Source organism: Saimiri boliviensis, chromosome 18, assembly GCF_048565385.1.
Source record: "Saimiri boliviensis isolate mSaiBol1 chromosome 18, mSaiBol1.pri, whole genome shotgun sequence".
Classification (NCBI taxonomy): Eukaryota; Metazoa; Chordata; class Mammalia; order Primates; family Cebidae; genus Saimiri; species Saimiri boliviensis.
This window is the reverse complement of record NC_133466.1, coordinates 9,469,857-9,491,421: the sequence shown is the minus strand read 5'-3', so window position 1 is coordinate 9,491,421 and position 21,565 is coordinate 9,469,857. Positions and strand designations below refer to the sequence as shown.

The 21,565-nt window shown below is 48.6% G+C and overlaps 1 protein-coding gene across 3 annotated transcripts in view; it reads left to right on the top strand.

The window, feature by feature from the left end:
- The window catches only part of DOP1B (DOP1 leucine zipper like protein B), a 119,271-nt gene that overhangs the window by 60,148 nt on the left and 37,558 nt on the right, over window positions 1–21,565 (top strand). For all 3 annotated transcript variants that reach the window (XM_039480412.2, XM_074389299.1, XM_074389300.1), the window contains exons 14-21: window positions 1,760–2,444; window positions 4,036–4,307; window positions 9,380–9,532; window positions 10,722–10,822; window positions 12,190–12,380; window positions 17,004–18,633; window positions 19,515–19,626; window positions 20,350–20,538. In XM_039480412.2, coding sequence (XP_039336346.2) covers window positions 1,760–2,444; window positions 4,036–4,307; window positions 9,380–9,532; window positions 10,722–10,822; window positions 12,190–12,380; window positions 17,004–18,633; window positions 19,515–19,626; window positions 20,350–20,538 — 3,333 coding nt within the window. The remainder of the gene's footprint in view (window positions 1–1,759; window positions 2,445–4,035; window positions 4,308–9,379; window positions 9,533–10,721; window positions 10,823–12,189; window positions 12,381–17,003; window positions 18,634–19,514; window positions 19,627–20,349; window positions 20,539–21,565) is intronic.

Here is a 21,565-nt window from a genome sequence, read left to right as displayed (position 1 = left end):
CACTCTGTCGCCCAGGCTGGAGTGCAGTGGCATGATCTCGGCTCACTGCAGCCTCCGCCTCCTGGGTTCAAGTGATTCTCCCACCTCAGCCTCCTGAGTAGCTGGGACTATGGGCTGACACCACCACACCTGGTTAATTTTGTGTGTGTGTGTTTTTCGTAGAGACGGGGTTTCATTATGTTGGCGAGTCTGGTCTCGAACTCCTGACCTCAGGTGATCCACCCGCCTCGGCCTCCCAAAGTGTTGGGATTACAGGCGTGAGCCACTGTGCCCAGCCATGATAATTTAAGACATAAAGCTTGGCTAGGCAGTTGCTCACACCTGTAATCCCAACACTTTGAGAAGCCAAAGCAGGAAGACTGCTTGGGCCCAGGAGTTCAGGAGCAGCCTGGGTAACATAGGAAAACCTCATCTGCACAAAAAATTAAAAAAAAAAAAAATAGCCAGGTTTGTTAGTGTACAATTGTAGTTCTGGCTATTCAGGCAGCCAAGGTGAGAAGATCGCTTCAGCCTAGGAGGTTAAGGCTGCAGTGAGCCATGATCACACCATCGCACTCCAACCTGGGCAACAAAGGGAGACCCAGTCTCAAAAAGAGAAGAAAAGAAAGCTTAAGCATGAGTAGTCTACAAATATGAATAAGAATATGTTTAAAAATCACATACTGTCTTCACATTCTTCCCCATAGAGCATGGTGTTTTAAATGATAAAGAGTTTCAAATTTAATGTAATCTTATCTAACAGTATAGGAAAAGAGAAAAGGTTGATTCATTGAAGGCTGAAGTGCCATCACTTTGGAAAAGCCACCATGCGTGTGTGTGTCCGTGTGTGTGTGTGTGTCCGTGTGTGTGTGTGTGTCCGTGTGTGTGTGTCCGTGTGTGTGTGTGTGTCCGTGTGTGTGTGTGTCCGTGTGTGTGTGTGTATACATGCATGTATATAAATATGTGTATACATGTATGCATACTTTTTTTGAGGAGACTCTTTATTGTAGCTTTCTCCTCTCTTTTTTTGAGATGGAGTCTCCTGTTGCTCAGGCTGGAGTGCATTGGTGCAGTCTTGGCTCCCTGCCTCCTACCTCCACCTCCTGGGTTCAAGCGATTCTCTTGCCTCAGCCTCCCAAGTAGCTGGGATTACAGGTACCTGCCACCACGCCCAGCTAATTTTTAGTAGAGATGGGGTTTCACCATGTTGACCAGGTTGGTCTCAAACTCCTGACCTCAGGTAATCCGCCTGCCTCAGCCTCCCAAAGTGCTGGGATTACAGGCGTGAGCCACTGTGCCCGGCCTCATTTTATTTCCTCATACCTTTATTTTATCCTCAGCTCAGTTTCGTCACTCACATTTGTTAATATGTCGGTGACAATTCTCGCTCTGTTGCCCAGAGAATTGTGGCAGGTGATCCACCTGCCCCGGCCTCCAGAGGGGCTGGGATGACAGGCTTGAGCCACCGCACCCGACAGAAACAATTTTTAAACAACTTTTTTGAACTCTTAAAGGGGTTGTATATTTAGACGAAAATACAAGAAAAATACGCCCCAAAGCCAGCCTCCCTGAAGAGCACTTGGGTGCACCAGCCTGCTCTTTGCCTCCACCGTCTCCTTGCCCTGCTTTGGGTGCCTCTTAAATGTTATTATACACTTGACACAAGGATTCTCTAGAGAGTGATGATTTTGAAAAACAGAACTGAAATACATTCATGATTTCAACTGATACTTGTATACCTTGGTGCTAAGAGATGCACAATTCACTTTTTATTTTTTAGAGTCCAATAAAAGATGAAAGCAGCAAAATAATTTTGGAAACCAAGGCAGTGATTCCCGGCGCCGAAGACGGCTCGTTTCCCCCTCTGAAGTCTGAGGACAGTGGGATCGGGCTCAGTGCCTCGTCACCAGAGCTCTCTGAGCACCTGAGGCTTCCTCGAGTTTCTCTGGAAAGGGACGACATTTGGAAGAAGGGTGGGAGCATGCAGAGGACGTTTCTTTGCATCCAAGAGTTAATTGCCAACTTCGCCAGCAAGAACATTTTCGGAGCACAGCTAACAGCGTCAGGAGAAGAAAGCAAGGCAGAGGAGCCTGCCGGGAAGAGGGACAGGGGTGGGACGCAGAGCCTGGCAGCTGACAATTCCAGCAGGAAGAACTCATGGGAGCCCAGGCCCATCACCGTGCCCCAGTTTAAGCAGATGCTTTCAGACTTGTTCACGGCTCGAGGGTCTCCATTCAAGACAAAAAGTTCAGAATCGCCGTCGTCTTCACCCAGCAGCCCTGCCAGAAAAAACAGGGGAGAATGGGATGTTGAGCAGGTGGTCATTGACCTGGGGGGTTCCAGGGAGGAATGCAGGGAGGCCTTTGCCGCCGCCTGCCACCTGCTGCTGGACTGTGCCACCTTCCCCGTTTATCTGTCCGAGGAAGAGACCGAGCAGCTCTGTGAAACGCTCTTCCAGCTGCCAGGTGAGTGGCATTCCTGCTGAAGTCCCTCTTCTGGGAATCACAGGACTGACGCGATTGATATTGCTCGAATATCCCCTATGCAAAATGCCAGGGACCAAAAGTATTTTGGATTTGGGACTTTTTTCAGATTTTGGAATATTTGCCTTACACTTAGCCATTCAGTATTCCTAATCCAGAAATCCAAAATCCGAGATGCTCCAGTGAGTCTTTAATAATCAGGTTTCCGATTTGGGATTTTGGATTTTCAGATTAGAGATTCTCATCCTTTATTTACAGACTGGGCAAATTGTGTCAGCCAAGAAGGCGCTATTGGCCTCATTTGTTCCATTCCTCATTTGTCGTTAGTACAGTTTTGGCTTGTGTCTTCTTTTTTTTTTTTTTGAGACGGAGTTTCACTCTTGTTACCCAGGCTGGAGTGCAATGGCGCAATCTCAGCTCACTGCAACCTCCGCCTCCCGGGTTCAGGCAATTCTCCTGCCTCAGCCTCCCGAATAGCTGGGAGTACAGGCGTGCACCACCACGCCCAGCTAATTTTTGTATTTTTAGTAGAGACGGGGTTTCACCACGTTGACCAGGATGGTCTCGATCTCTTGACCTCGTGATCCACCCATCTTGGCCTCCCAAAGTGCTAGGATTATAGACATGAGCCACCGCGCCCAGCCGGCTTTTGTCTTACTACATAGCAGAGTGGTAAGGGTGCGGTCTGTATTTTTAAGCCTTGGGTGTCCAACACGGCCCATCAGAAGACCTAGAACATGAATGGTGCTCAGTGGTAGTAACTAGACTATTTCATGATACTTGTTGATAAAGATTTTCTTGTTTGAGACAGAGTCTTGCTCTGTTGCCCAGGCTGGAGTATGGTGGCACCAACTCAGCTCACTGCAACCTCCACCTCCTGGGTTCAAGTGATTCTCCTGCCTCAGCTTTCCCAGTAGCTGGGACTACAGGCACGTGCCACTATGCCCAGCTAATTTTTATATTTTTAGTAGAGACAGGGTTTTACCATGTTGGCCAGGCTGGTCTCAAACTCCTGGCTTCATGGGATCCATCCACCTTGGCCTCCCAAAGTGTTGGGGTTACAGGTGTGAGCCACCGCGCCCAGCCAATATTTACATATTGGTTTGCTAGGACCCCTCTAACAGAGTACCATAAATTCCACCACAAGTCCAAGATCAAGGTGTCATCCGAGCCATGCTCCTCTGAGACTCCGGGTGAGATACTTTTCAGCCTCTGGTGCTGGCTGGCAACCCTGGGGGCTCCTCAGCTTGCATCTGTGTGAGTCCTGTCTCTGCCTTTGTCTTCACACAGTATCCGGTATCCGCTGTTTGTCCTGTCTTCCCTTGACATGTTCCTCTGATAAGGATACCAGTTATATTGGATTAGGGTCCACCCTAACCACCTTATCTTAACTCAACTCCTCTGTAAAGACCTTATTTCCAAATAAGTCTCACCAGCAGGAGGTTAGCGCACTGCTGTCCAGGTGATTTCTCGAGTAACTTCCCACATGTAGGGTGCTGGAGAATCTGCAGGCTGGGGACCCATTCTCATGTGGTTCTGTTTGTTTCTGCCTCTGTGGCTGGCTTCCTTTCAGGAGCCGGTGATTTCAGTTTTCCATCTTGGCTGAAATCCCTTATGACCATTTGCTGCTGTGTGACTGACTGCTACCTCCAGAATGTGGCCATTTCCACTCTGCTGGAAGTGATCAACCATTCCCAGTCCCTGGCGCTTGTCATTGAAGACAAGATGAAACGCTATAAGAGCTCTGGACACAACCCTTTTTTTGGCAAGCTGCAGATGGTAACGGTTCCTCCCATTGCTCCAGGGATATTGAAAGTCATCGCAGAGAAAACAGACTTCTATCAGGTATTTGCCGCCGGAAACACTCTTCTTAAGGCCTGCTTCTCCCACTGAGCAAAACTCCAAACCGTATGGCTCAGGATGGGGGCAGTGGTCTGCTTCTCTGGGAGTGATATTCCTATAGGGTACTGGGCAGAGGCAGTAGCCTCAGGTCTTCTGAGACGACCTCTCCCAGTATGTAACTTTCACCCTCCAGGTAAGCTCCGGTGAGAGCAACTGGGGCCCCAGTATTCTGGGCCTGCCGTGCCTGAGTGGAACCCCTGCCTGGGAGTGGGGTCTGGGTGGAGGCAGGGAGCCCATGACTCCTTCACTGGAGACTCCTGGATTCTGCCACACCCAGCAGAGGGTGAGAAGGTGATGTGCTGGTGGCCTGCCCCTCCTTGGAGGTGCAGAAGCCCTTGCCTGGGAGCTGGGGAAAGAGAGCACCTTTTTCTTGGCCACACTCACCAGCGTGAATAGTGATGTTTCCATAGAGCTGAGCTGGGGAAGGAAGGAGATAACAAGCAGGTCATGGCCCAAGTGCCACAACTCTTGCTGCTTTTGCCGAAATTTAGTAGATTTTCCAGAATAAATGTTTCTTTATTCTTTATTTCCTGACTGCCCTTTAGATGATTTCCAGATTCTCAGTGGTTGGTTGTTACTGGTTTTAAAATAATTTTCTCCGGTTATGGCTTTGTTGCTGGGGAGAGGGTCCTGTGGAACTCCTCACACAGCTCAGCTTTGGTTCCATTAGGTGGAACCCCATCTACAGTGCCAGGTCCTGCGGGGAGCCCATATTTAATTGCTCATTGATTTTTTTTTTTTTTAGACAGAGTCCCACTCTGTTGCCCAGGCTGGAGTACAGTGGCGTGATCTCAGCTCACTGCAACCTTCATCTCCTAGGTTCAAGCGATTCTCCTGCCTCAGCCTCCTGAGTAGCTGGGACTAGAAATGCATGCCACCACACCTGGCTAATTTTGTAATTGTAGTAGAGATGGGGTTTCACCACGTTGGCCAGGCTGGTCTCAAACTCCTGACCTCACGTGATTCGCCTGCCTCAGCCTCCCACAGTGCTGGGATTACAGGCATGAGCCATCGCACCCAGCTGTTCATTGACTTTTGTGCCACGTTTCCCTTCCTGCTAGAGTTGAGTCACATTAGATCTTGAATTGATAGAACTTAAAACTAGGGCTGGAACCACTGTAAGCAGCAGCGATTAGACAAGTGTCATCTTGGCCCTACAGAGATTAGAGATCAGAAAATTTGGCATATTTACACTATGCATAGACACAGGGAAGAAAAAAGAGGAAAGAATTGAGACCACGAATCTTTGGAAAAGATACTCATAGAATAAAAGTGACAGTACTAAATACCTTCTTTTTTATTTTAGGAAAGTGAGAGAAACTTTTCCAAGTTCTTTCTGAAGCCTTGGTTTTTATTTTCATTTTCATGTAGTACCTACCACTTGCTTGGCACACTTTTTTTTTGTTTGAGATGGAGTCTTGCTCTGTTTCCCAGGCTGGAGTGCAATAGCATGATCTTGGCCCACTGCAGCCTCCGCCTCTTGAGTTCAAGCGATTCTCCCACCTCAGCCTCCCGAGTAGCTGGGACTACAGGTGTGCGCCATCACGCCCGGCTAATTTTTGTATTTTTAGTAGAGACAGGGTTTCATCATGTTGGCCAGGCTGCTCTCAAACTCCTGACCTCAAGTGATCCTCCCTCCTCAGCCTCCCAAAGCGCTGGGATTACAGGCGTGAGCCACCTCACCCAGCCAAGAACATACTTTTTTTTATTGACATGTAATAATTGTATTTATTTATGGATACAATTTGATATTCTGACACATTTATATACTGTGTAATGATCAAATCATGGTAATTAGCATACCCATCACCTTAGGCATTTATCATTTCTTTGTTGTGAAAACATTCAAAACCCTCTCTTCTAGCAATCTGAAATATACAATGCATTATTGTTAGCAGTAGTCATGCTACTGTGCAATAGGGTGCCAGGATTTATTCCTTGGAGCATACTTTTATGTATTACACAGTCCTCAAGAGCTGGGGACAGTACCGGCTAGTGCCTGTCCCTGTTGCAGATGCTGGAACTAGAGACACAGCAACCTCACCCATAGCCAGGATGTGCCCCCACTTCCCAGACTCCAGATAAGGCTGTTTTCTGATGCTTCAGCCTTTTCTTAATCCTGTAGAACAGCTTACATACCAGAATTCCTGCTTCCTACAGTGCAACAGGAAAAGGTCAGATAGCCCAAGAGTGCCCTGACCCTTCTTATTGGGTAGTGATGGCAGATTTCAGATAACTAAGACAACACCCAGAACAGAGCAGTAGAGTAAGGTTTAAACATGTGAAGGAAAGCCAGGTGCAGTGGCTCACACCTGAAGTCCCAGCACTTTAGGAGGCTGAGGGCTGATTGCTTGAGCTCAGGAGTTTGAGATCAGCCTGGCCAACATGGCAAAACCCCATCTCTACAGAAAAATACAAAAATTAACCTGGCATGGTGGCACACAGCAGTAGCCCCAACTACTTGGGAGGCTGAGGTGGGAGGATCACTTAAGCCCAGGAGGCGGAGGTCGCAGTGAGTTGACATCGTGCCACTGCACTCCAGACTGGGGGACATAGTGAGACCCTGTCTCAAAAAAATGTGTATGAGGGAGTAACTATGGTTTTTGTGATTAGCGTCAACTCAAAAACTCTGCCAGAAAGTGTTTTTTTTTTTTTTTTTTTTTTTTTTTTTGAGACAGAGTTTCGCTCTTGTTACCCAGGCTGGAGTGCAATGGCACGATCTCGGCTCACTGCAACCTCCGCCTCCTGGGTTCAGGCAATTCTCCTGCCTCAGCCTCCTGAGTAGCTTGGATTACAGGCACGTGCCACCATGCCCAGCTACTTTTTTGTATTTTTAGTAGAGACGGGGTTTCACCATATTGACCAGGATGGTCTCGATCTCTTGACCTCGTGATCCACCCGCCTCGGCCTCCCAAAGTGCTGGGATTACAGGCTTGAGCCACCGCGCCCGGCCCAGAAAGTGTTTTTAAACCTTCCGGAAGGGGAGTCTCTTGCACACATATTTGATAATGAAAGCGAAGAAGTGGGGGTCTACTTAGTCAAAAAGTTTTATATCAGAATTCATATGTTATGAGATTATTGGAAATCACTTTACCTTATAGAAAAATTAACAAAATAGTGGTTAGGAGTTTGAACCAGTCAATTGTTAACTTGATCTATGCAGAGAAAGACAGTTTTGATGAGTAGAAATAAATGGGCCATGTCGGGCACTGTGGCTCACACCTACAATCCCAGCACTTTGGGAGGCTGAGGCAGGAGGATCATGAGGTCAGGAGCTCAAGACCAGCCTGACCAACATGGTAAAACCCCGTCTCTACTAAAAATACAAAAATTAGTCAAGTGTGGTGGCACGTGCCTGTAATCCCAGCTGCTCAGAGGCTGAGGCAGGAGAATTGCTTGAACCCAGGGGATGGAGGTTGCAGTGAGCCGAGATGATGCCACTCACTGTACTCCAGCCTGGGTGACAGAGTAAGAGTGCATTAAAAAAAAGAAAGAAAGAAAAGAAAAGAAAGAAATAGGCCGGGCGCGGTGGCTCAAGCCTGTAATCCCAGCACTTTGGGAGGCCGAGGCAGGTGGATCACAAGGTCAAGAGATCGAGACCATCCTGGTCAACATGGTGAAACCCCGTCTCTACTAAAAATACAAAAAATTAGCTGGGCATGGTGGCGCGTGCCTGTAATCCCAGCTACTCAGGAGGCTGAGGCAGGAGAATTGCCTGAACCCAGGAGGCGGAGGTTGCGGTGAGCCGAGATCTCGCCATTGCACTCCAGCCTGGGTAACAAGAGCGAAACTCCGTCTCAAAAAAAAGAAAAAGAAAGCAATGGGCCAAAAAACAGTTATTTGATCTAAGTTATGCCTCAAATACTCCAGTCTATGAGATATAAACTTAATATAGTCTGTGAAGTATAAGAATGGCTTTAGAAATTCCCCCTCGCAGAAGTGGGGAATCAGCCCTCCTTCTGGGTCTTACCCTTGTTGGGTCAGGCACACTGGCTCCTGCTCCCTGCCACTTGGGAAGGGCTGTAGCCCTTTGCAGACCCCGTATGTTTAATGAGCTGTGTTCAGGGCTGGGAAGATGGAGGACTGGATTTGGGGTACAATTAAAGTCCTGAAAGTGAGCCACAGCGTTGCGCACAGAGAACGGAACAGTCAAGTTAGTAGAATTAAAGCTGGCAGGCCTGGCTCTTCATCCATTCTGCTTGGTAACCAATCTGAGCCAACCCCAGTACTGACCAAGTGCTGTGGAGCTGAACTCCAGAATGGGTGGTCTTGACAACCACTGCAAATTCACGAAACTCCCTAGCGGGTGCCTCAGGATTCCCCAGCTCCTGCACAGGGCGAGGCTAGGTGCGTGGCTGTTGAAAGAATGCTTCAGCCCCTCTGGTCCAGCTTCCAGTGAATTCCCTTTCAGAAAGTAATGTTGAGGTGTAGGCAAGAGCTGCAGTGTTCTTGGCTGGCCAGAAACCTCCGGATTTGACCTCCTATAACGTTGCCTGCTGCCTGGATGACATCGTTGGTGGCTTTCTTTTCCTTTTTTTTTTTTGTTTTGAGACAGTGTCTCACTCTGTTGCCCAGGCTGGAGTGCAGTGGGGTGATCTTGGGATCTCCGCTCACTGCAACCTCCGCCTCCTGGGTTCAAGTGATTCTCCTGCCTCACCCTCACAAGTAGCTGGGATTACAGACATTGGCCGCCATGCCCGGCTAATTTTTGTATTTTTGGTAGAGACGGGATTTCACCATCTTGGCCAGGCTGATCTCAAACTCCTGACCTCATGATCCACCCGCCTCAGCCTCCTAAAGGGCTGGGATTACAGGCATGAACCACGGTGCCTGGCCTTTGGTGGGTTTCTTGCCTTGATTTATTTGTTGGTGCTATGTCTCTGGACATGGAGGATTCTCCGATGGCAAATGTATGTTAGAGCCAGTATGTTGGGGCTGGGACTGACGGAGTGAGGAGGATGTGAGCAGATGCTGCCTGTGTTGACATGGTCCCCGCCTGTCCTTTCCTGTCCCAGAGGGTGGCTCGTGTGCTTTGGAATCAGCTGAACAAACAGACCAGGGAGCATCATGTCACCTCCGTAGAACTGTTCTACCGGCTGCACTGCCTGGCCCCGACGGCCAACATCTGTGAGGACATCATCTGCCACGCCCTTCTGGATCCTGACAAGGTGAGCCGTTCTGGCGGTCACCTCCATCCTGCAGCGCCCCGCCGCCCACTGCAGGCTTGGCCCACGGCTATACCTGCCCAAGGCCGACTTACATCCATCCAGTGGAAGTCTTTCTGGGGCTGAAGCAACATCATGATTAATGAAATAGACAGAGGTGTTCCAGGATTTCTGGACTGGAAGAACACAGCAAGCGTGAGCCATTCTTTTTCCAACCTTGGAAGTGCGGTCTGTGACTGTATGAAGGCTCACCAGGGAAATCCGCCCAGACTTACTGGAAGGACTTGCAGGGTTTCTGCAGATGCTGGCAAAATAGGCAGTTGTAGGGAATTGATTATCTCTTTATGAACTTACTGAAGCGGGGCATGGTGGCTGACACCTGTAATCCCAGCATTTTGGGAGACTGAGGTGGGAGAAATTGAGCCAAGGAGTTCAAGACCAGCCTGGGAAACATAGTGAGATCCATGTCTACCAAAAAAGTAATAAGGCCAATGCGGTGGCTCACGCCTGTAATCCCAGCACTTTGGGAGGCTGAGGCGGGTGGATCACATGAGGTCAGGAGTTCCAAGATCAGCCTGGCCAACATGGCGAAACCCCTTCTCTACTAAAAATACAAAAATTAACTGGGCATAGTGGCACATACATATAATCCCAGCTACAGGGGAGGCTGAGGCAGGAGCATCACTTAAACCTGGGAGGTGGAGGTTGCAGTGAGCTGAGATCATGCCACTGCACACCAGCCTAGGTGACGGAGCGAGACTCCTGTCTCAAAAATTAATAATAATAATAAACAACTGATTTTTAAAAATATTTCATTGAGGATTTATTGTCCTAGGTCTCCTCTGCAGTCTAGTCTGTGTCCTCGTTCTTTAAGACACTTGGCCCTGACACTTGCAAGGAAGTCATGCTCCTTTGTGTTTTCCTTTGACTGCGGACCACAGGGGAGACACTGGGCTCTCACGCTGCGTTCTGAATGAGCCGCGGTGTTACAGTGAACAGTCAGAGGGCCTGGACGCAGGTTCTCCTTTTCCTTCTGGCCGAATCAGCCGAAGGAGAACGCAGCATCTTCGCTGTGGTCGCTGTCAGTTCTGCTGAAGTCTTTCATCTGTTGTTTAAATGAGGTTTATGGTGATTGAAGACAGCGTTCAGTTACAAAACCAAGTTCCTCACTCCCATTTATTTCCTAATCAAGGGAACGAGGCTGGAAGCTCTGTTTAGATTTTCCGTGATCTGGCACCTGACAAGAGAGATCCAAGGCGGTCGAGTAACATCTCACAATCGCTCCTTTGACAGGTGAGGCGGGCTCCATTATGGTCTACCATTAACTCACGAGGAAACTTCACAGAGGTTCCTGCCCAATGTGTGGGGCTGGGGAGAGACAGGTGCATGCAGTTGAAAACATGACCCCCATGGCTGGGTGCAGTGGCTCATGCCTGTAATCCCAGCACTTTGGGAGGCCATGGTGGGTGGATCACTTGAGGTCAGGAGTTCGTGACCAGCCTAACCAACATGGTGAAACCCCATCTCTACTAAAAATACAGAGGTTAGCCAGGCGTGGTGGCACACGCCTGCAATCGCAGCTACTTGGGAGGCTGAGACAGGAGAATCGCTTGAACCTGAGAGGCAGAGATTGCAGTGAGCTGAGACTGCACCATTGCACTCCAGCCTGGGCAACAAGAGTGAAACTCCATCTCAAAAAGAAAACCTGACCCCTGCACATGACCCCTCCGGAGCGCAGTCAGTGGTTCCCATAAACCCCTAAGTGAACTTAGGCCAGACACATGTGAATACATGTTAGGAATTTTCTTAATTTGGTTGGGATGTGAGGAAGCCTGGCATGCCCCGAAGTCACCTGTCCAGCTTTTACAACATGCCCTGATGAGGGGACTTTGCAGGGAGGGCAGATGGCCTAGCCATCCTTTGGGGCAATGACTGCACTGGGTGGGTGTGCTTGTCCCATTGCTGACTGCATGCTTAAGAGGTGATCTTGAGGCCAGGCGCAGTGGCTGACGCCTGTAATACCAGCACTTTGGGAGACCAAGGCAGGTGGATCACAAGGTCAGGAGATTGAGATCCTTGCCAACATCGTGAAACTCCATCTCTACTAAAAATACAAAAATTAGTTGGGTGTGGTAGTACATGCCTATAGTCCCAGCTACTTGGGAGGCTGAGGCAGGGGAATCGCTTGAACCCAGGAGGCAGACAGAGGTTACAGTGATCTGAGGTCGCTCCACTATACTCCAGCCTGGCAACAGAGCAAGAAGACTGTCTCAAAAAAAAAAAAAAAAAGGTGAACTTGATTGCAGCACATTCTACTCCACATTATTTTTCCAGGTGCCTCTGAAAGTCTAGGTGTGACGTCAGGTACTTGGCCTTAGAGACACCAGCTGATCCTGTTGCTGGGGCCCATGCCCGGAGTCAGATATAACCCATTTGGGGTGAGGCCTGAGCACTGGGATTTTAAATGCTCCTGCTAGTGATTCCAACGTGAAACCAAACTTGAGTCCCCCTTGTCCTCATCCACTGGAGTCTGGAAGCCCCACTTGGGTAGAGCTCTTGGGGCAGCTGTGTTGAGTGACACCCTCTGCCCAGTGTCTGCCACAGTGGCTGGTGCACAGGAGTGGCTGCGCACAGACCCACTAGCATGTTTCCCACCACAGGTCCTTGTTCGTCGTGCTGGACAGCCTGGCCTGCACAGATGGTGCCATCAGTGCGGCAGCCCAGGGCTGGCTGGTGCGTGCGCTCTCCCTCGGGGATGTGGCTCGCATCCTTGAACCCGTGCTCCTGCTCCTGCTGCAGCCAAAAACCCAGAGAACCTCCATCCACTGCCTCAAGCAGGAGAACTCGGCCGGTGAGCAGCCTGCGCTAGACCCAGGGATGAGGGAGGAACGGGTAGAGGCCTCAGCGGTGATGATTGAGAGACTGAGGCCCACGAGGTATTTTGTTCGATGCAAATGATACTTTGAAAATTGTGAGGACGTCGATAAGTTAAGGCCCCAGTGATCTAGCACTTAGAACTATTAGGGAGTGGGTTTGCTGTTTTCACTGAAGAAAGATTATTTTGTTAAAAAAGGGAAATTGGCCGGGTGTAGTGGCTCAAGCCTGTAATCCCAGGATTTTGGGAGGCTGAGGCTGGTGGATCACCTGAAGTCAGGAGTTCGAGACCAGCCTGGCCAACATGGTGAAACCCCATCTCTACTAAAAATACAAAAATTAGCTGGGGGTCATGGTGGGTGCCTATAATCCCAGATACTCGGAAGGTGGAAGCAGGAGAATCGCTTGAACCTGGGAGGCGGAAATTGCAGTGAGCTGAGACTGCACCATTGCACTCCAGCCTGGGCAGAAGAATAAAACTCTGTTTCAAAGAATTAAAAAAAGGAAAATGATTCACTATGGTTACCATGCTCTGCAGTAGACACTAACATGTATTCCTCCTGTGGAACTGAACTTTCCTACCCTTTAACCAACATCTCCTCTCCCTGCCAACCTCTGGTAACCACCATTCTACTGTTGATTGATTGATTGATTGCACTGATTGATTGAGATGGAGTTTCACTCTGTCTCCCAGACTGGAGAGCAATGGCACGATCTCGGCTCACTGCAACCTCTGCCTCCCAGGTTCAAGCAATTCTCCTGCCTCGGCCTCCTGAGTACCTGGGATTACAGGTGCCCACTACCATGTCCAGCTAATGTTTGTATTTTTAGTAGAGATAGGTGTTACCATGTTGGCCAGGCTGGTCTCAAATCCCTGACCTCAAGTGATCCACCCGCCTCGGCCTCCTAAAGTTCTGGGATTACAGGCGTGAGCCACTGAGCCCAGGCTGAGAGTAGATTTTTAAATGTTCTCACCAGAACAAAAGGATAAGTGAGGTGAGGGCTGTGTTAATTAGATTGAGCTAATTATTCTATGAAGTGTATATATACTGAAACATTGCATTGTAACCCATAAATGTATACAATTATTTGTTAAAATTTTTAAAACTGTAGTAACCTCTGTTCCAAGAGAAAGAGCTGATTCTTGATTCTGTCACTAGAGAAAACAATTCAAGTGCGTCTCAGGTAAAGGAGAGAGCAGGGCACCTGTCTAGCTGTTTCCCACGCTGCCCCTTCACTTCAAAGAAAAGAACTGAGGTTGGATGTCGGGCGCAGCCGCCCAGCTTGGGTTTGCAGGACTAGCGGCACTTCTATCCAGATCATCTGCCTCCAGCTGGGGTGGGAGAGTTGAGGCGGCCTCCAAGTATGAGTGACCAAAAATGTCAAAATGTGCATGTAAACTGGTCAGTTGTATTTTACCCATGAAAAGAATTTTTGGCTGGGCATGGTGGCTCACGCCTGTAATCCCAGCACTTTGGGAGGCCGAGGCAGGTGGATCACTTGAGGTCCGGTCACTTGAGGTTCAATCGCTTGAACCAGGTGGAGATTGCAGTGAGCTGAGATTGTGCCACTGCACTGCAGCCTGGGTGACAGAGCAAGACTCTGTCTCAGACAAATGAATAAATAAAACAGCTTTTATTTGCAAACCTTCAACTACAAGGTAAGTGGTTTCTTTTCTGTCTATACTCTATGATTTAGGCTATAAAACCTTGTTAATTAGATTATCAGAAATGAAGAATAAATAAACCTTTTAGTTCAAGAACTTCTAGAGGCATCTTTCACACAAATATAAAAGAATATAGGTAGAAATTCAGAAAGAAAAGAAAAACTAAGTAACCCTGATGAGTCAATTAAACTTCAATGATTAATACCTAATGCACTTTATGAACTAACATTACTTCCTACAATGGCTATATTTAATGACATTACAGTTTTCTAAGGGATGGTTTGCAAGCCTTGCGTGAGCTTGTTTAGCTTGCTGGGTTATAAATATCCTGTATTTATCTCAGTGTTTTTTCTTTTTTTTTGAGACAGAGTCGCTCTATTACCCAGGCTGGAGTGCAGTGGTACAATCTCACTCACTGCAACCTCCACCTTCTGGGTTCAAGTGATTCTCCTGCCTCAGCCTGTTGAGTAGCTGAGACTATAGGCATACACCACCATGCCTGCCTGATTTTTTTTTTTTTTTTTTGCATTTTGTATTTTTAGTAGAGACAGGATTTCACCATGTTGGTCAGGCTGGTCTCGAACTCCTGACCTCAAATGATCCACCTGCCTCAGCCTCCTAAAGTACTGGGATTACAGACATGAGTCACCATGCTGGCTATCCCAATCTTCTCTTACAGAGAAAAGCGGCCCCTCAGCTAAGGAAGCAGAGGTGTATGAAATGGCTTCCTCTCTTTATAAGGCTCCTGGCCTAAACCTAAAACCTTCGGTTTTCCTTTAGAGGAAAAGTTTACTGCCCTATCAAATAGGAAACATTTTATTGTTCCCCATTATAGGAAAGTAAAACTGAGGAGCTGGACACGGTGGCTCACTCCTGTAATCCTAGCACTTTGGGAGGCCAAAGTGTGTGGATCACCTGAGGTTGGGAGTTCAAGACCAGCCTGACCAACATGGAGAAACCCCATCTCTACTAAAAATACAAAATTAGCCAGATGTGGTAGTACATGCCTGTAATCCCAGCTACTCGGGAGGCTGAGGCAGGAGAATCGCTTGAACCTGGGAGGCGGAGGTTGCAGTGAGCCAAGATCGTGCCACTGCACTCCAGCCTGGGCAGGCAGCCAGAGGGAAACTTCTTCTCAAAAAAAAAAAAAGAAAGAAAAAGTAAAACTGAAAAAAGTGTAAACTAAGAACCTTCCTAAAAGTTTGGCTACTATTTATGGCAGCTACATTTTTTAGTATTTCTTTGTCTGTTTTAAGAAAAAAGCTCTATCTCCACAGTTTCTTGGGCTTTGTTATTATTATTTTATTTACTTTTTTTTAATTTATTTTTTCGAGAAGGAGTCTCACTCTGTCGCCCAGGCTGGAGTGCAGTGGTGCAATCTAGAGTCACTGCAACCTCCGCCTCCCGGGTTCAAGCGATTCTCCTGCCTCAGCCTCCCTAGTAGCTGGGTTTACAGGCACCCACTGCCTGGCTAATTTTTGTGTTTTTAGTAGAGATGGGGTTTCACCATGTTGGCCAGGCTGGTCTCAAACTCCTGACCTCAAGTGATCCATCCGCCTCAGACTCCCAAGATGCTGAGATTACAGGCATGAGCCACTGCATCCAGACTCAATTTTTGTATTTTCAGTAGAGACGGGGTTTCGCCATGTTGTCTAAGCTGGTCTTGAACTCCTGGGCTCAAGTGTTCCACTCGCCTCAGCCTCCCAAAGTGCTAGGATTACAGGCGTCAGTCACTGCACCCCGCCGTCCTTGGGCTTTAAAGGTTCCCTGGCACTACCTTGCTGCTTCCTCTAATCTGTGTTTCCTGCCGACCACAGAAATGGTCTGCCCCTGCCGCTCAGTAGGAGAGGACAGCTTAGCACTGCCATTTTCTTTCTCTGTAAAAAATAAGAAGTGTCCTGCTTACCCCACCCTACTTCTGTAATCCTGTAGAAATCCATTTTTAAAATATTACTCTGTACTTCAGGCAGCTCATCAATCTTTGATGTCTCATTCTTCTTCCTTTCTTGATCTTCCTTAATGTCCATGGCATAGATTTTTTTTAAAGCTCTTTTGTGTACCTTTATCTTGTTTGATCATCTTAAAAACCTTACTAGAATGGTTTTTTTTTTTTTGTTTGTTTGTTTTTTTGAGATGGAGTGTGGCTCTGTGGCCCAGGCTGGAGTACAGTGGTATGACCTCTCTGTACAGTGTGAAACCTCTGGAGTACAGAGGTTTCATTGCAACCTCTGCCTCCCAGGTTCAAAAGATTCTGTTGCCTCAGCTTCCTGAGTAGCTGGGATTACAGCTGCCCACCAGCATGTCCAGCTAACTTTTTGTATTTTTAGTAGAGACGGGATTTCACCATTTTGGCCAGGCTGGTCTTGAACTCCTGACCTCAGGTGATCTACCTGCCTTAGCCTCCCAAAGTGCTGAGATTACAGGTATGAGCCACCATGCACAGCCAGATACATTTCTTGAAAGGGAATTCCTAGGAAAAAATAATATGTATTTTTTTAAATTGCTCTCCCATAGCCGGGCACGGTGGCATGCGCCTGTAGTCCCAGCTACTTGGGAGACTGAGGCAGGAGAATTCCTCCCGGGAGGCACAGGTTGCAGTGAGCCGAGATCACACCACTGCACCCAGCCTGGGCAACAGAGCAAGACTCCATCTCAAAAAATAAAAAATTGCTGTCCCCAAAAGGTGAGGATACTTAAGTGTACCATAACAACGTAACTAAATGATCCTGTCCTTGAACATTCGGTAAAACCTGTCCACCTTCCTTTGGCTACTTTTTTCTGTAATGTAACCTGGACGCTGGTGGTGGGGTTTCACGTGAGGGTTTTATGAATCTTGGTCTTTCAGTCTGCCTTTAAGACAAAGATCGCCCTACAGGTAAGGTATCATAGCTGACCCTTCTGTTCTAAAGTCGTTTGTCATCTTGTAATTTTCAGATGACTTGCACCGTTGGTTTAACAGGAAGAAAACCTCGTTCAAAGAGGCGTGTGTGGTGCCCGAGCCTCAGGAGAGCAGCTCTGAAGAGCACCTGTCTCTGAGCCAGTTCACCACGGTCGACCGTGAAGCCATTTGGGCCGAAGTAGAGAAGGAGCCTGAGAAGGCCCCACTGCGAGGCGAGCTGAGTGAGGACGAGCTGCCCTACTACGTGGAGCTTCCGGACAGGACGGCCCACAGCGCCCCAGACAGCAGCGAGCACACCGAGTCTGCAGACACAAGCTCCGGCCACACAGACAGCGAGAACACATCCTCTTTCTCCTCCCCTTCCCACGACCCGCAGGAGCTGAGCAACGAAGAGAACTGCTGTGCGCCCATCCCTGTGGGGGGCAGGGGGTACCCCAAGCGCTCGGCTCTGATGGCGGCCTTCCAGTCCGAAAGCTTCAAGGCCGGGGCCAAGTTAAGCCTGGTACGGGTGGACTCGGACAAGACGCAGGCTTCCGAGTCGTTCTCCAGCGATGAGGAGGCTGACTTGGAGCTGCAGGCCCTCACCACCTCCAGGCTGCTGAAGCAGCAGCGGGAAAGGCAGGAGGCCGTGGAGGCCTTGTTCAAGCACATCCTGCTCTACCTGCAGCCCTACGACTCTCGGCGGGTCCTCTACGCCTTCTCGGTGCTGGAGGCCGTGCTCAAAACCAACCCTAAGGAGTTCATCGAGGCCGTGTCCAGGACTAGCATGGACACCAGCTCCACCGCACACCTCAACCTCATCTCCAACCTCCTCGCTCGCCACCAGGAGGCCCTCATTGGCCAGAGTTTCTATGGAAAGCTCCAGACCCAGGCCCCCAACGTGTGTCCCCACTCTCTGCTCCTGGAGCTGCTCACCTACCTCTGCCTGAGCTTCCTGCGCTCATACTACCCTTGCTATTTGAAGGTCTCACACCGAGACATTCTCGGCAATCGGGATGTGCAGGTCAAAAGCGTCGAGGTTTTGATCAGGATAATGACACAGCTGGTCTCGGTGGCCAAGTCTTCCGAAGCGAAGAATGTGGAGTTCATCCACAGCTTGCTGCAGAGGTGCAAGGTTCAGGAGTTTGTCCTGCTCTCACTGTCGGCATCCATGTACACGAGCCAGAAGCGCTACGGGCTGGCCACCGCCAACCACGGCAGGGCCCCGCCAGAGGACAGCCTCTTTGAGGAGAGTCTCATCAACTTGGGTCAGGACCAGATCTGGAGTGAGCACCCGCTGCAGATCGAGCTGCTGAAGCTGCTGCAGGTGCTGATTGTCTTGGAGCACCACTTGGGTCGGGCCCACGAGGAGCTGGAAAACCAGCCCGACCTGTCCCGGGAATGGCAGAGAGCCCTGAACTTCCAGCAGGCTATCAGCGCCCTGCAGTACGTGCAGCCCCACCCTCTCACCTCCCAGGGGCTGCTGGTCTCTGCGGTGGTGAGAGGTCTGCAGCCCGCCTACGGCTACGGCATGCATCCGGCCTGGGTGAGCTTGGTCACGCACTCCTTGCCCTACTTCGGAAAGTCCCTGGGCTGGACGGTGACACCATTCGTTGTCCAGATTTGCAAAAACTTGGATGACCTGGTCAAGCAGTATGAAAGCGAATCTGTGAAGCTCTCTGTCAGGTGTGTTGCGCTCCTCGTGACATCTGTGTTCCATTAGTGATGGTTTTTATAATGAATGGCTGTTTTGCCATGGATGTCAGTTGGAGGATAATTTTATCCCAGTGAGAAGCCTATTTAGCATTGTCAAGAGGGGTAACAAGCAACTAAATGTTCTGATCCTTTATTTTATTTTTTGAGACAGAGTCTCGCCCTGTCGCCCAGGCTGGAGTGCAGTGGCATGATCTCGGCTCACTACAACCTCTGCCTCCAGGGTTCAAGCGATTCTCCTGTCTCAGCCTCCCAAGTAGCTGGGATTACAGGCACCCGCCACACCACGCCCGGCTAATTTTTTGTATTTTAGTAGAGACAGGCTTTCACCATGGTGCCCAGGCTGGTCTTGAACTCCTGACCTCAAGTGAGCCACCATGCCCAACCCCGGTCCTTTATTTATTTATTTACTTTTATTTATTTGTTTTGAGATGGAGTCTCGCTCTGTAGCCCAGGGTGGAGTGCAGTGGCCTAATCTTAGCTCACTGCAACCTCCACATCTCCAGTCCTGGTTCAAGCAATTCTCCTGCCTCAGTCTCCGGACTACCCACACAGGGACCCAGTCTAGCTCAGCATAGCAGGGCATGTCAGTTACTCTACTATTTTTGCAAAACAGAAATAAAATGCGAATCATCTTCACAGAAATTCTAAAACATTGAAACCATTTCTTCAAAGTGACTGTATGGATGTAAAATCACACAAAGGATGGTTGACATTATTATGCTATTCCGTGACGAGAGCTCCAGTTTATTTGAGATGGTGGTCTCTCTAGTTCTGTGTTTATATGTAGAATTAGAAACCTTTATGGCTTCATTCTTTAAAAATTCTCAAACCAGTTTCTGTCTTCACTACAGCACAACCTCCAAGAGGGAAAACATTTCTCCAGATTATCCACTTACCCTTCTAGAAGGTCTAACGACCATTAGTCATTTTTGTCTTTTGGAACAAGCCAACCAAAGCAAAAAGGTAAAATTTTTTTTTCCTGAGTTCAAGGCAATTTTCATGTATCGTTTTGCCTTTGGGCTATGACTGTTTCAAATAAGTAATGTATGTATGCAGTGTATGTACCTAATATGCATATGGAAGTGATGCACATGTTTATGTAAGTGTTACATAAGGGTAGCAATGCAAGTGCATGTGCAAATGTGTCTGCAAATGCATGCATATAATTAACACAAATGCATGTGTGTAAGTCGTGTGTATGTCAGCCTCGCGAACGTGGTTTTCTTTCCACTGGCACTTTCTGTGCTTGCCGTTTGCCCATTGTTCCATCAGTAGCCTATGAGATAGCACATAAAGCCACTCGTTTGATTTTAGGCTTATAGTCCTCTTTTTCCATGTATTTTTTACTTGCTGTCATGGTGTTCATGACATCTGAGTTGGCAGACATTTTAGCTGTTGGTTATTCTACCCTGTCTGGGATTACGTCTTAGAACACATCTAACACTTTGCGTGAATGGTTGAAAAGTTTGTCATTTGAAACATCACAGTCACAGTTGTCTCTGTGGAAGAGGGCCATGGGTTGAAACGCACAGGGACGCGTATTGCTTCCAGACCACCACCTGTGCGAGTTGCTTAGAAGAGAGCCCAACAGCCCAGACCGAATCCCACCAGCGCCACTGCTCATAGGAAACAAAACCATTCCACAGACACAGCCATTTTAATTCTCGTGTTCATTTTAATTGTTAGGCCACTGCCATAGGTGATCCTGTCAACTTGAGAAATGCCAGAAATGCCATTTTGGAAGAGCTGCCTCGAACTGTTAACACCATGGCCCTTCTCTGGAATGTTCTCAGGAAGGAGGAGACTCAAAAGAGACCCGTCGATCTCCTAGGGACCACAAAAGGATCCTCTTCCGTTTACTTTAAAACCACCAAAGTAAGAGGACGTCTCTGTAGTTCTGTCATTTACTTGGTCATGTCTTATTCCACCCAAAATAATTATGTGTAGGAAAGTGTACATAATAAACAGATGTGTTCAAGACTGAGGTCAGGAGTTCAAGACCAGCTTGGCCAACATGTGAAACCCCGTCTGTAGGGAATCCACGAGCCCCACACGTTCGTGCGCCAGAATGTAGGGATCCCTGAGTCCCATATTGGGTACCAGAATGTAGGGAGCCAGCTCTGTATCACCCGTGGGTACCCCGTGTTCCGTGGTGACCAAGGAATGAGAAAAAGATTAAGAGAGAAAGTGGGACCTGGGGCCATCACTTTATTACTCTGGAGGAGACAATGAAGGCCCTGAGCTCGGATTGTCCACACTCTTTATTGATTACAGTCACTTTCATCTAGAGGGTAGGGGTGGAGTGATGGTGGAGTGAATCAGTGAGCCGGAAGTAAATTCGTGAGCCAGAAGTGAATTCGTGAGCCGGAACTGGTGTATCATTCTAAGGATTGATAACAGTGGCAGTTTGGGTGTTTCACAAAACAAGAACATGTGGTTATCTTTAGCCTGTTATCTATGTGCAGCTGGTGGAACACGGACCGTACAAGGAGCCTACAAGTCTGGCTACGTCATAGTGCTTCGAAGGGGTTTTGCATCCTTGAGCCCAGTGTTTGTGGTGACAGAGCCGAGGTCACCCTGCACCGGAACATGAGGCACGGAGAGGCCTTCCTCCTCAGAGGCCTCCTGCGGCCTTCCGCAGTGTGTTCTTCCTTGTTTACTGTGACTCAGAACCAATTTATGTAGGCATCTGTAAGTCCTTCCTCCTTTGCAGTGTTTCCCAACACCCGTCTCTACTAAAAAGACAAAAATTAGCTGGGCGTGGTGGCACGCGCCTGTAATCCCAACTATTCAGGAGGCTGAGGTAGGAGAGTCACTGGAACCTGGGAGGCAGAGGTTGCAGTGAGCCAAGATCGAGCCGCTATACTCCAGCCTGGGCGACAGAACAAGACTCCATCTCAAA